The sequence below is a fragment of the Oreochromis niloticus genome, linkage group LG1, assembly GCF_001858045.2.
Source record: "Oreochromis niloticus isolate F11D_XX linkage group LG1, O_niloticus_UMD_NMBU, whole genome shotgun sequence".
Lineage (NCBI taxonomy): Eukaryota > Metazoa > Chordata > Actinopteri > Cichliformes > Cichlidae > Oreochromis > Oreochromis niloticus.
Genome location: NC_031965.2, coordinates 12,513,993 through 12,526,525, shown reverse-complemented (window position 1 = coordinate 12,526,525; position 12,533 = coordinate 12,513,993). Strand labels below are relative to the sequence as shown.

The following is a 12,533-nucleotide window of genomic DNA, read 5'->3' as shown; positions in this document are numbered from 1 at the left end:
TGCTGAGTTGTACAAAAGAATGCTCACTTTTGTCTTTATCTACGCCTTCATTTTGTACCTCGTGTACGAGACTCTGCTAACAAGTCAGCTCATGCTTAAATCAGCTGTAAACATCTACTCTAACATGGGCATTAGCTCAAAAATTTATTTTTGTGTCTCAGCTGAAAAGATACACAAAGTGTAGAAAAAGTTTTTTTTTTTTAAACATTTAATAATGTTAACCAACAGTGAATTAAAAAAGGAATGCAAAACGTTGCTGTTTTCTACATATTTCACATTTTTTGTAAAAAGAATTAGTTGGTCATGAAATTAAGTTTAGGAACAAAGCAAAAAGGTGTCAAAATGTGTTTAAACCCCCCCAAAACAAACAAACAGAACACCCTACTCATCCGTGGAGTCAAAATGTGAAATTTTCCTGCTCTGGACAAGCTTTCCTGTCCTGTGTGGTTGGAAATGCCATAAATACACTCTGTATTACACCAGGAAAACCTCAGGGCTTGCATTCTTAGACAGACTAAGAGAAGATCTGTGCAAAAAAAAAGTTCCTAAAGGACAAATGATCAATCTGTGAGGGATCTGTGAGCAGTTCAATGTTGCAGCATCAAACAAACTTTTAGCAATGTAAACATTAGGGGGGGAAAAAAAGTTGCTACAGTCAAAGTGCTACAAGTGTTAAAGTCCAAGCTATTCAGCAAATATGATTTCCATGGAGTAAAAAACAAAGCAAATGATTCTGTTTGTGATCTGTCCTCTGCTGTGGTGCGAGCAGACGGAGCATCTGAGGATGAGGATGGAGTGCTGATAAATGGTTATTGACTAGTTTCTAATCATCGCAGCCCAACAGCTCCATGCGCAGAGTGATGCGCTCGTGCCATTCCCAGGGGATGACTCGGACGTATCGAGCATACACCGGAGGCTCAAAAAGATTCTTCTTATGGGTGTTGTTGTCAGTGTTTCCCTGGAAGAGCTGCAAAAACATGTTAAGGTTACTGTTAAATGAAAACACATTGTTTTGAACACATCTTCATAACTGTAGCATTCCCATTTACTCGTGTCAGAAAACTGTTTTTGTGCATGCATGGGAGTGTGAGTGTGTGTTTTGTTTGTTAGATTACAATTTTTTTCCAACTGAAGTGGAGGTGAAGTGAAATTTTCTATGATTTTTTGTAGGTTTTTTAATACAGCTCCTGCATTTTTACCTTACTGAATCAAAATATCGTTTTGTAATATTGTATTTTATTAGGTTTTGTTTAATGTTTTGGCTGCTGCAACACAGCAATTTCTCAACTTTTGAGATAATAAAGTATATGTTACCTTATTTTTAACTTAGCTCTGATATATATGGAAAAAAAAGAGGAAATGGCATTTCAGGTATTCACATACGTCTGACCTTATCATTTCCAGTGTTCTCCTTCACCGTACTCCAGGACTCCCCATCATTGCTGTATGCAACTTTAAACACTGACACAAACTGCACTACTCCAAAGTCCTTTGCACCCTGTGTGATGATGCCCGTGAGGCGCTTTGTCTTCTCTAGATCAACCTGGGGAAGGAGCAGGGAAAAAAATGGCATTACCAACTAGTAACATCAAAGAAAACAAGATTTTTAAAAAAGGTGACTGCTGCGGTTTCCCTCACCTGGATCCACTCTGAGCGGTTGTTGTAAGCAGGAGACCATGCATTAGTCTTCCCCACTTTATCCAGCCGGGCAAACTGGGGGTGCCACGTGAAAGTATCAATGCCCCACGTGCGGTAAGAGCTGGAGGCTGAAAGCTGCCCATCTGAGATGAACCGAGACTTCATACCAAGAGGCTCTGAGCAACCTGCCGTGTTTGAATAAACTGTGAATCAAAAGGCAGACGGACAGACGGAGGGAGGGGGAAGCCAAAGCGACAGAAAGAGAAAAGAGGGGAAAAATTGAAATCACCCGACAGAAAAGAAGAATCAACTTCACCCAACATTTTAAGAATGACGAGCATTCACAAAGCGCGTGACTGATTACAATCACAAACACCCACCAGTGACCGAGTGAAAGGAAAAAACACAGAAGAGCCACACAATGCAGAAGAAAGCATGCAACATAGCACACAGAGCTGTTTTTCTTTAAACCTTTTAGCGTTAAGATCAAATAAGACAAAAGCTGCAGATGGACAAAAACACAGCCGGCCGTGTTTTTATTCTTGAGTGCTTGAAATGGCTTCTTTTGTTGTTTCATAATAAGGACTGTACCCACAGAGTTCTATGTGGTCAAACTACGCTAGATGTGGCGCAATTAAATTTAAAAAGTCTGTCATTTCACCTGTCAGCAAGACCACAGTAAGAAGACATCAACACAGTAGCACAAGACACACAAACAATGCTGCAAGGACTTATGTAGTTTAGGTTAAGGGTTCACAGAGGCTGTGACCTGACTTCAACTTAGCGTACACCACCTGTCCTTATTCATTAATGTCCTATCTTTTTTATCTAACTGCTTTTGCTCTCTGACCTTGCTGTAAGTGTTATGGCTGTGCTGGAAATTTATTGTGTTTACCATGAAGTTCACAGCCCAGCAGCTCCATGCGCAGCGTGCAGGCCCTGCGACAAACCACGGGGATGATGCGGATGTACTGGGCCACGATAGGAACGTCAAAAAGGTTCGTCTTTGTGCGGTCGTTATCTATGTTGCCCACAAAAACCTGCAGCAAACAAACACAGGTGAGCAAACTGAATAAACAAAGTCAACAAGAACACTCAGAGAGCACAACTCCCACCAAAGGGCAAGGGCTATACTAAAACTGTTTTATGATGTTTTTATTACAACATGATGATGTCAGCCTGTTATGCCGTCACGGTGTGTTGTATATCTCTCTCTGTGCCTTTCATATGATAGATTACTCAATATGGTTTCTTTAAATTTTTTTCAAGATCAATTTTGATCTCAGAGTCAAAGTTGATTTTGAAGGTCAAGGTCAAATGCTTAGCTACCCTAGATACCCAGGTCCCCCAAGGGCAGTATATAGTTGTGAAGTTTGAAGACAAAGAGAACAATCCTTATTTGTCCTGCACTGGACTTTGGTGCAACAGGGCGGTTTGGGCTGCCTACTCTTCCGCCTTTTTTTGACTGGCTGCCTCTTACAAACAGAGGGTTCAAACAAGAGGTAGGTGGAGCTTGTCAGTGAGAGCAGATATCATCTGTCATCTCAGGAACACAGCTCTAAATAAACATCATGGAGAGGCAAGAGTTGAAAAAAAAAAAAAAAAACTGTCTCAAATTGGGTCCTTTTGGCTCATTGGCATTACTTCTACACCTCATCTCATTGTTCTAGATTGTTTAACACCTTAATATCGACATCCACCACTGTAAGAGTATCTATGTGTTAGAAAATGAGAAAAAGCTTAACAGGTCCACTTTAAACACAATGGAAAATAACATATGTAGTACAAAGTTGTGTCTAACCTTATCCCTCTGCTGGCCATCCACTTTGTAAGTGATGTAGGAGTTTCCATCAAGGCTGCTCGTCACCTTGAAGGCTTTGATGTACTCAGCTGTGCCCAGGCGACTGGCACCCTGAGTGATGATGCCCGTCAGACGCATAATCTTCTGCATATTAATCTGTTGTAACCAAAAGGCCACGAGTCAGTGAGCATCTGCACAGGTCATGCACTGGTCAGTCTCGTCAAAAGCATTCACTTCTCTCACCTCGATCCAGGGGTTCTTGTCGTGTGCGGCTGACGTCCAGGCGTTGACGATGCCTTGGTTGTTCAGTCGAGCCAACTCTGGGCCCCAGCGCTGAAGACCCAAAATGCCGTAGTGCACAGAGGAAGCAGAAATCTGGGACTCCACGATTGCTCCTCCCTCCATCCCCAGCAGAGAAACGCACCCTGGGGTATGAGATGGAGGGATTTTTTGGTACTCTTGCCACGCTTTAGATCTTTTTCTCATGCTTGAGTGAGCCACGCTTACAAGGATATCTCATCATTCTTTAAGTCCTCGTTGAATTTTATAAAAAATGTTGAGGCAAAGCGAGTAACAACAGGCTGTCCATGTTTGAAATGTGTGTGTCTAATGGTGGTGCACATACGTAGCTGGCACTGCTTTCCAACATATAGTGAGGGGCACTGGCAGGAGTAGTCTCCATCCAGATCTCGGCATTGCCCTCCATTCTTACAAGGCTGGTTTTCACAGTCATTTACATCTGAAAATCAAATTCAGAAATTACAAGACAAACAAATAAAACAACAACAAAAAAAAACCCAAAAAAAGAATGCTTGAGATGTGGTTCACACTTGTCAAACAAACACAAACACTAACATCTGAGGGAAAACTGGTGGAGGACTGAAGCAGGTGAATGACCATAATAATTTCACAGAGTCTCCAACATTCAGGTGGTGACGAATAATTACTCTTCAATCTTATTGCGTTGACAGAAGTGGCCCTGAGGCATGGCGTCACTGGAGAAGGAACAGGTGGGACACAGCGGATACTTCAAAGTTATATCAATGTCGTGTCACCTGACAGACTTACACACCAACTATTCTGGCAACAAGCTAGAACATCCGCTCAACAGCAGTATACACAAACTGAGCTCTTTAAAAAAAACAAAAAAAGATATTTCAAATGATAGTGAAATTTGTCATTAAATATCATTAATGTTTCTCCTGTTTAATGGATAAAAACTTTTGCACCCAAAGTTTTTAAGTATGTTTAAGGTCGTGTTGTGAACGCCTCTAAACACTGTCTAGGTAATGCTTGGTAATCTCCACAAGGTGGCACGCTCATATAACATGAAGACTACAGACAATTGGGATGATTGCACATTTTTCTTCTCTGTTGTTTTAAAAAGAAACTATTCATTTTTAAACCAAGTAGTGAGATTGCACACCAAACAATATTACAAGCATTTTAGTCTTTACAAGGCAAAATGTGACTGAAGGTAAGCAGCTAAGAAGACAGAAAGTGCTGTTTTACCAAATGACCAGTATATAGATTGCTTTGTAATAATAGTAGGTTATGTCAAGTCTTTGTGTTTGGTTTGTATTGGAAACAAGTGTGTACCATGTTTATGATGTTTTCCTAAGCCCGCAGCCAGAGGAGGTCAGCCCCACTCCCTGTTCCATGAAAAATCCACAAGTAGAAAATCTCACCCACATCAATAAATTATATGATCTACACAGTAAAATACGCTGTCTTCTGCTTTTTCATCTCTGTGTGAGAAATAGTATGCGCACTGGCTAATACAGGGATATGACATATGATGATACAACATAATATATAGATTATAATCTGAATATAAATTAACTGTTGTAAAATTGCAATGATACAGTGCTTTTATAAGGTGTTACAGGTGCATAAATGCTACAAATGCGTGATTTCAGCCAGTTGGTAGGTGGTTGCTAGGCAATGTGATGGCATAATATCGTATATAGATAAGAAACTTTAGGGTCCTAATGTACCTATGTGCCAATTTTGTTTGCTCAACTCTGATTGTGTAGGAGGAGTTTACAGGCAAACTTTTATAGTGACAGTGACAAAATCTAATAAGATTTTTTTTAAAAGGTAAAGTCCAAAAGCGTTGTTACTTTATTAAATTCAGACTTGATAAAAGCTATGTAACTGACACCTACACTTAAGCATCACACATGCCTTATTTCACCTGTTTTAGTAACGCCTAGAAACTTCAGAATTAATGCAGGGCTGACGTAATGCCACATGGGTCTGTTTAATTCGTGTTCCAGTTAATGCTAAGAGGATTGGTCACAACAGCACGGGCACAGCACAGCTAATAACACTGAGAAACAAGTGATCTTACCAAGAGACGGACCGTGAAATAGCCTTTGCTTTTTTTTGCTACTTAAATCTGAAGCCTGATGATCCGGCCTGTACTGAACATTTTATTTTTGTCAAGTGGAATTCATTTTCACACGCTCTGGCTTCACCTCAGTGACTTCTGAAAGGCTCTTTACCTACTATCACATCACTTGTTTTTTGTGGAGAGTTATTTCCGTCCATTTACTGGACATATTATATAGAGCAGCGTATATTGTCTGCCTGGTTCAAAATTAGAAAATATCTGGGAGTAGACGACCAGACTGCACCAACACTACAATTGGTGGTCAGAGCGCGGGCTTTGGGAGGGTGAGCTGTTCCTCTACAAAAAGAGGAAAAGAGGGGGGGGAAGCCTCCTCACAGGGTTATGCAAGATTTTGAATCAGAAGGTTGATACATTCAATCTTTTTCATCATTTTTACTTCCAGATTCACAGTTAAGGATGTCAGCCACTGCTCAGAGGTGTATAGGAATAATATTCACACACACACAAAAAAAACCCATCTTAAGTTTGGCTTCCTTTTTTATTTTCTAATGCATTTCCTCCACTAATAATCCCCATGTTTTAATGCTAACTTGTATTGGATTCTACTATGAGGATATGACTGAATTCACTATTCATTTGACTGAGTTAAAATAGATGCAATGTTGACCCTGTGTGAGAAGCATCTGCATGCTAAGAGACTTGGAGTGGTCTTTTACTAATTAGCCAAACAGAATAACCACAGAAGCCACTGAATGAGCTCCTTTCATGAAGCTGCTGAGCGGACTACACATCCCTTTCATTGCCGAAGATGTGACCGGAAGAAAAAACTCCTTGTGTTAAAACTTCTAGGGAAATCTGCTGAAAGTGGAGCTTGCTACTGTGTTTTTCACATTGTTGGGTAAGCTGTTCTCTAAAAAAATACTACTTAAAAAAAAAAAAAAAATTAGAATGCAACCCATTCCTAAACGATAAATCTTTTATGTCAACATTAAGTGGCCAGAAATTGTTTTAAAATTCATTGAATAAGGAGTTAAATGTCCTCTGGGAGTACAGCATGTAGTCCTATAGATGCACAAGACAAAAAGGGTTCAGTTCAGGCTTTTGACTCATAGCCAGAAGTAACTTACTGATCTGGCAGTGCACTCCCTTAAAGCCGGGCTGGCACTTGCAGATGTACTCATTGAAAACATCTCCTCGTCTGGTCGGAGCGATGACCTCGCAGGACCCATCGTTCTTGCAGGGGTTGGGACTGCAAGGTCCTGAAGATGTAAAAAGAAAGGTGTTAGTTTCGGTACGTGCTTCCGTGCTTTCCCACCGGAATTTTCCTTTTCAGCTCTACCTGTCTCTGTCAGGTTACAGGTGTCTCCACCAAAGCCATCGGCACAGATACAGATGAAGGGTTCCTCTCCTACTCCAGTCACGCATGTTGCTCCATTGTAGCAGTGATTTACCTTACAGTAGTCCGCTGAGTGAGAGAGATAAAGGAAAATCAGTGCAACGATTATTAGTATTAACTATTCACACAGCTGCTGCACATGCATATCACATTTAGGCCTGCTTTGGGGTACAAGAGCAGTCTATTTAATGTGTTGTGACCACAGGTTTCCCAAATAAAATGTTTGTTTATTCAATGGAAAGAAACCCTTTACATAGCAAAAAAGAAAATCATGACAGTACATTTAAAATTGTCTCTACCAGCTTCAGTTCAAGTCAGTTTTATTTATATAACACCAAATCCCAACAGCAGATACCGCAAGGTTCTTTATATTGTATGGTAAAGACTCTACAATAATACAGAGAAAACCTGAACAATTAGATGACCCCCTATGAGCAAGCGCTTGGTGACAGTGGGGAGGAAAAACCCCCTTTCCACAGGAAGAAACCTCTGGCAGAAACAGGTTCAGGGAGGGGGAGCCATCTGCCACGACTGTGTTACATCTTCAGAGACTCTGGGAGTTGCAAACAAGCAATTTAAGGAGAAAGGAATTACTAAAACTGAAGCAGGAGATCATGCGAATCTCCAAATGTTTAGTCTAAAACAAGAACGTTTTAAATTTTAAGAAATACATTTGTAAAATGACAGAAGAAATTCTGTTAGCTCATTTTGTAGACTGTCCTCTAATTATATTTTTTATGTGAACCCACTGCAAAAAGCACACATTTCTATAGTAGATAGTGGAAAAAAAACAACAACAAAAAAACTTTATGTAATTTAATTCTATTAATGAATTACTTTGTTGTATTATGAATGGCCCTGGGAGATGTCTTAATCAGCAGGAGAAGCTGCAAACCTCCAAAATATATGCCCTCCTTTACATTATTCAAACCTGCTGAGTGGGCCAAATTGGTGTCTTTGGCAGGTAATTCTAGTTCCCGGGCATTATGTTTGATGCCGCAGGTCTAAAAGATGGTATCGCTCAGCACTCCCGACTCAATATAGCACTGCAAAGTTCACTTCTATTGCAGATAATGTATGGTAAATGGTTGGGTACAGTCATCAGGTGTATCTAAAGAGTAACCTGGTGTTGCTAGAGTTTCTGCCCTGATTAGGGCTGCTGCAGTTTTTGCTGGGAGGCACTGAGTCACACATCATGCCTGGATTGAGTGAAATGATGGCTCAGACCTCAGTGGGAGCGGCAGGACAAAAACGTATGAGTCATACGAGATCTCTCAAAGTTACAAAACCTTTACCTCATTATGTTTGTTTTCTTTTTTTCATTTTTCTTTTTCCAGTCTATTGACTCAACAGCAGCAGTCACCATTCAAACTGTGAGCAGCTCCAGGTGGAACAAACTGCAATTTACTGGCATTTTGTTTGGCAGTGAGGCCAAAACCCTACGTGAATTATTCTTGAATACAGCACAGTCTATGTTTACGAAACAATGCCACTAAAGCAATGAGACACAGAAATGTGATACAAGGTATAACCAACACATCTGGCAACTACAGTCAAACATCTCTGAAGCAGGAAAAGAGCAGCGTTGCCAATAAAATGCCACAATTCGCCATAAAAACGGATCAGAAGAATAAACACATAACAAATAACCCAAAATACAGTGGAAAATGTGACTCAATATAAAGTTTTATGTGGTTAAATTCTCAAAAAGTATAACCTGAATAAATGCTGGAAAGTGTCTAAGGCTGTGTGAGCTGGAAAACAGCTGTTCCTATGATGTAGCCACTGTCTTCATGAGCCAACCTCTGAAAGCAGAATGTGTTTATGTCCAGGATTAGCCGGGTTTTCCAGAAGCATGCGGCTCTTTGAATAACAGACTAGGTACATAGCATGACAATGCAGCAGCTCAGGGGTGGGACAGGATATGCACCACACCTGACAGACAGGTGGGACTCTGAATGTACACAACCACCATGACAACAAAATCACATTTGCATGTTGAACTAAATTTAGATGAGTGGACAGCTGGTTCATGATGGCCCCAGACAGGAGCACAGATGGCATTAATTTCCTTTCCATGTGTACCAAATCCTTGTGAGTCCAGGTAGATGTCCACAGAGACAACTAAAGGGACACCTGTAAGTGTGCCCGTGAGAATAGTGACATTTCTAGAAGTCCACTGAGAAAGGGGAAAACAAACATGAGAACTGTTCACTACTGCAAGTATCACTTCTTGTACAATGATCACTGCTCAGAATAGAGCTTAGTAATAACAGAGCATCACGTGTAATAACAGACCGGTCTCACATTTAATGACCTAGTCCACCAGGACAATAATGAGCTCACATTACCATAGGCATACGTCTATACTGACTGCTTTCAGGGGGCAAAAAAGAGCACATTTAAAAACTGAATCCTAAATGCTTAAGTAAGAATAGTAAAAATACTTGAGATATTTAGGCTACTGTTGTACATCTGCTGTTTTCTTTTCGCCATGCATTACGTTAATTTATGTGAAAAGGAAAAACAAAAAGCAATCAAAGTAGGTCACTTCAGTGTGAATTGACAATATAATGGGGAAAGGGGAAGCAAATGCCATGGAAAATACAACAAACAGTACCAGAGTCCCCTTAAGGAGTAGATGGAGTCTAGTGTTAGAGGCAGAGAGAGACCTGTCAACAAACTTTTAAGTTCTGCGTTAACGCAATAATCCGCTTTGATTCGTGTCGTTTGTTCAAAAGGAAACTTACCTGTGACTGAATGCAAGCAAAGCAGCAGAGCAAATGTTCCTACATACGCTGGGGTTACATTTCCAGGACGTTTCATATTTGTTTTGGCCTTACTTTGTACCGCGGGGTTGTTTGTCCGGAAAGACGCGCTACTTTTAAAATTTGAATACCAATGCGGCTTTGAAACGCAGTCGGAAATATCGCAATTCCGACTAAAATGCAGATGAAGAGCCGGGTGATAAATGGGAGAGCTGAGATTTTCGCTAATACCCGAGTTAACGACGTGTGACGTTTTCTGGTGGGCGGAGAGAAGTGAGGAGGAAGTCCTCTGACATTCATGCATGGCAGCCTGTTCGCCACTTTTTTCATTATTTTTACTTCTTGTTGACTTCAAACTTACTTACTTCTACATTTAAATAAATAAAAACAACAACAACAAACAACTAAAACAAATGTATTTATGTGCTATGGTGCTGGTCAATTTTTTTTAAATTTACTTTATCTATTCTAGTATACCTTACTATTAAAGGCATTTTCCACTTTAATTTTGTCTTTTCATCGTGAGTTAACTTTTATCTCAAATTAACAAAGTCACTGAAAGGCATCAGTTAGCTTAATTACCTGTTATTCCACTTCACAGTGCACCCTAAAATATTTGTCCGTTGAATAACTTGTTTTATTGTGAGCATGTGAAAGCACCACTACCCCTCCCCTTGGCCAGATTGACAGGTCAGGCTTAGATTTGAATTAGCCCTAGGGATTATATACTGGAAACGAAAACACCTGTTGCATAGGGTACTGTGCAAAAGTCTTGAGCCACACCTCATTTCTTTTTATTTTGCTTCCAAGGAGCCAGACTTTATTACAATTCTTCTTTAACACTGGCCTATAAATCAAGTATTTAAAACTCCCTAACTCAAAAGATGAGCCAGTGTTGTGTCTACACACGACATATAACTTAGTAAATAACCAATTTTTAATTGTATCTTTATGCTACTAGCAGCCTGCTTCCTATTTCTTTAGCTGAATCTAACCAAAGATATGAGAATTCGACAGCATTTTTGTACTAAATCAGCAATTACTAAAAAGCTATTAATTACAAAATGTAGTAAACAATCCAAAGAAGAGCTTTGAATGTCCTTAAAGAAGCCTGGTGACATATTCCTGGAAAGTGTTCAGGCTGTGTTGAAAAACAAAGATGATCATAACATATATTAACTTTCAAGCTGGTTAGAATTGTACATATTCTGTTTTTGCCTTATATACTGTATTTCCATGTATCTTTAAAAATGTTTCAATAAAGCAGTTGGGAGATATTTCTCATTTTCCTAGAAAAATGTGAAGAAATTAGGGAGGGCCCAAGACTTTTGCACAGTACTGTAAAATTACATGTAAACATGCAGTTGGAACATTTTGCTGACAGGATCTTTTGTTTCCCCCAACATAAAAGAAACCGAAAAACAGAGGGATTTAAAGTGTCTGAATTAAATCCTCGTGGGAAAACTCGACTGTTTGGTGGCAGAGCAGTCACACTGCAGAAATCAAACTGATCCCGATCTGGGGCCACGCGCTTTCTTTGGTCATGGGTACTGGCTAGATTATTACCAAATATATAATAGCCATTATTTATTTTTAAGTAGTACTTAAAACTAAGGGTACTTAAAACTAAAGTGACAAACTACATTAAACCCAATGCCTGTTTCGGTTGCCTGCTAAATTCATAGACGCCATAAGGAGATTAAACTCTGTCTCCATCTAGTGGATATCAAGCTGCAATTGCAGTGGGGACATTAATCTTATTAATATTATTAAATGATCTGGACTCTTTTAGACTCGTAATCCTAAAGATCCGATCAATAACACAAATATATAACTTTGCATAAGAAAATATAAATAGGATCTTGTAAATGCAGCCATGCTATGCTTTATAGTGAATTTTAGAAGAAATTGTGTTAAAGTACATAACATATTATGTTATGTATATAGCACAGTACAGATGTAATTTACAGTGAAGGCATGGGAGTTGTAGTGATTCAAAGTGATAAATTAAAGCTATTAAAAGTTGTAGAATGGCTGTGTTTAATTGGCAAGCAAAAAATGACCATTCTAGATCTTCCAGTCACCTAACATGTCCTCCTGATAATTATCTTTTTTATAGGCTCTTTGACAGGGAATGTTATGTTGTCCTGTCACACTGACCTTCAGCGTATCTTTGACGAGGGCTTGACCTGTAAATAGAAGCCTGGTCAGTCAGGTCTATCATCCCCCGTGTTTTTCAGCCTAATGTGTTGTTGTGGATTTTACGCTTACGTTATATAGGCTACAGCTTGTCCAATCCTTAAAGCTTCACGATGCAAAAAGGTGCAAAGGTGGGCGTGACCGCTGAGAGGATGCTGTAATAACCATCACAGAATAAATGGGAATTAAGTAGAGTTAAATTATAGAGTAACAAATTTCCTGAAAATAAATATTCACGTTGCTAATACTGGTAGAACTGGAGAATAAACGAGCAACCCAAAGGTATCCGCTATCCGCTGACATCATTTAGTTGTCAACAACAGCTAAATGCTAATGTTGCTAATAGACCGAGACATGCGCAGAAGAAACTTTATA

General features: G+C 39.6%; 1 protein-coding gene across 3 annotated transcripts; it reads right to left on the bottom strand.

Moving 5' to 3' along the window:
• Nucleotides 1–203: 203 nt before the first annotated feature.
• LOC100698897 (lactadherin) lies at nucleotides 204–12,437 on the bottom strand. 3 transcript variants are annotated; one of them, XM_025904136.1, is made up of 10 exons: nucleotides 12,120–12,437; nucleotides 7,135–7,260; nucleotides 6,923–7,054; nucleotides 4,065–4,178; nucleotides 3,683–3,864; nucleotides 3,440–3,595; nucleotides 2,534–2,678; nucleotides 1,639–1,841; nucleotides 1,391–1,543; nucleotides 204–967 (listed from the first exon to the last, which is right to left on the bottom strand). In XM_025904136.1, exons 1-10 carry the CDS (start codon nucleotides 12,181–12,183, stop codon nucleotides 824–826), a joined length of 1,419 nt encoding a protein of 472 aa, XP_025759921.1. In that variant the 5' UTR covers nucleotides 12,184–12,437; the 3' UTR covers nucleotides 204–823. The 3 variants fall into 3 exon arrangements, with proteins under 3 accessions (XP_025759921.1, XP_005461626.2, XP_005461625.2); XM_005461569.4 differs by lacking the exon at nucleotides 12,120–12,437 and adding an exon at nucleotides 9,942–10,218 and having other exon boundaries at nucleotides 1,639–1,823; XM_005461568.4 differs by lacking the exon at nucleotides 12,120–12,437 and adding an exon at nucleotides 9,942–10,215.
• Nucleotides 12,438–12,533: the final 96 nt, after the last annotated feature.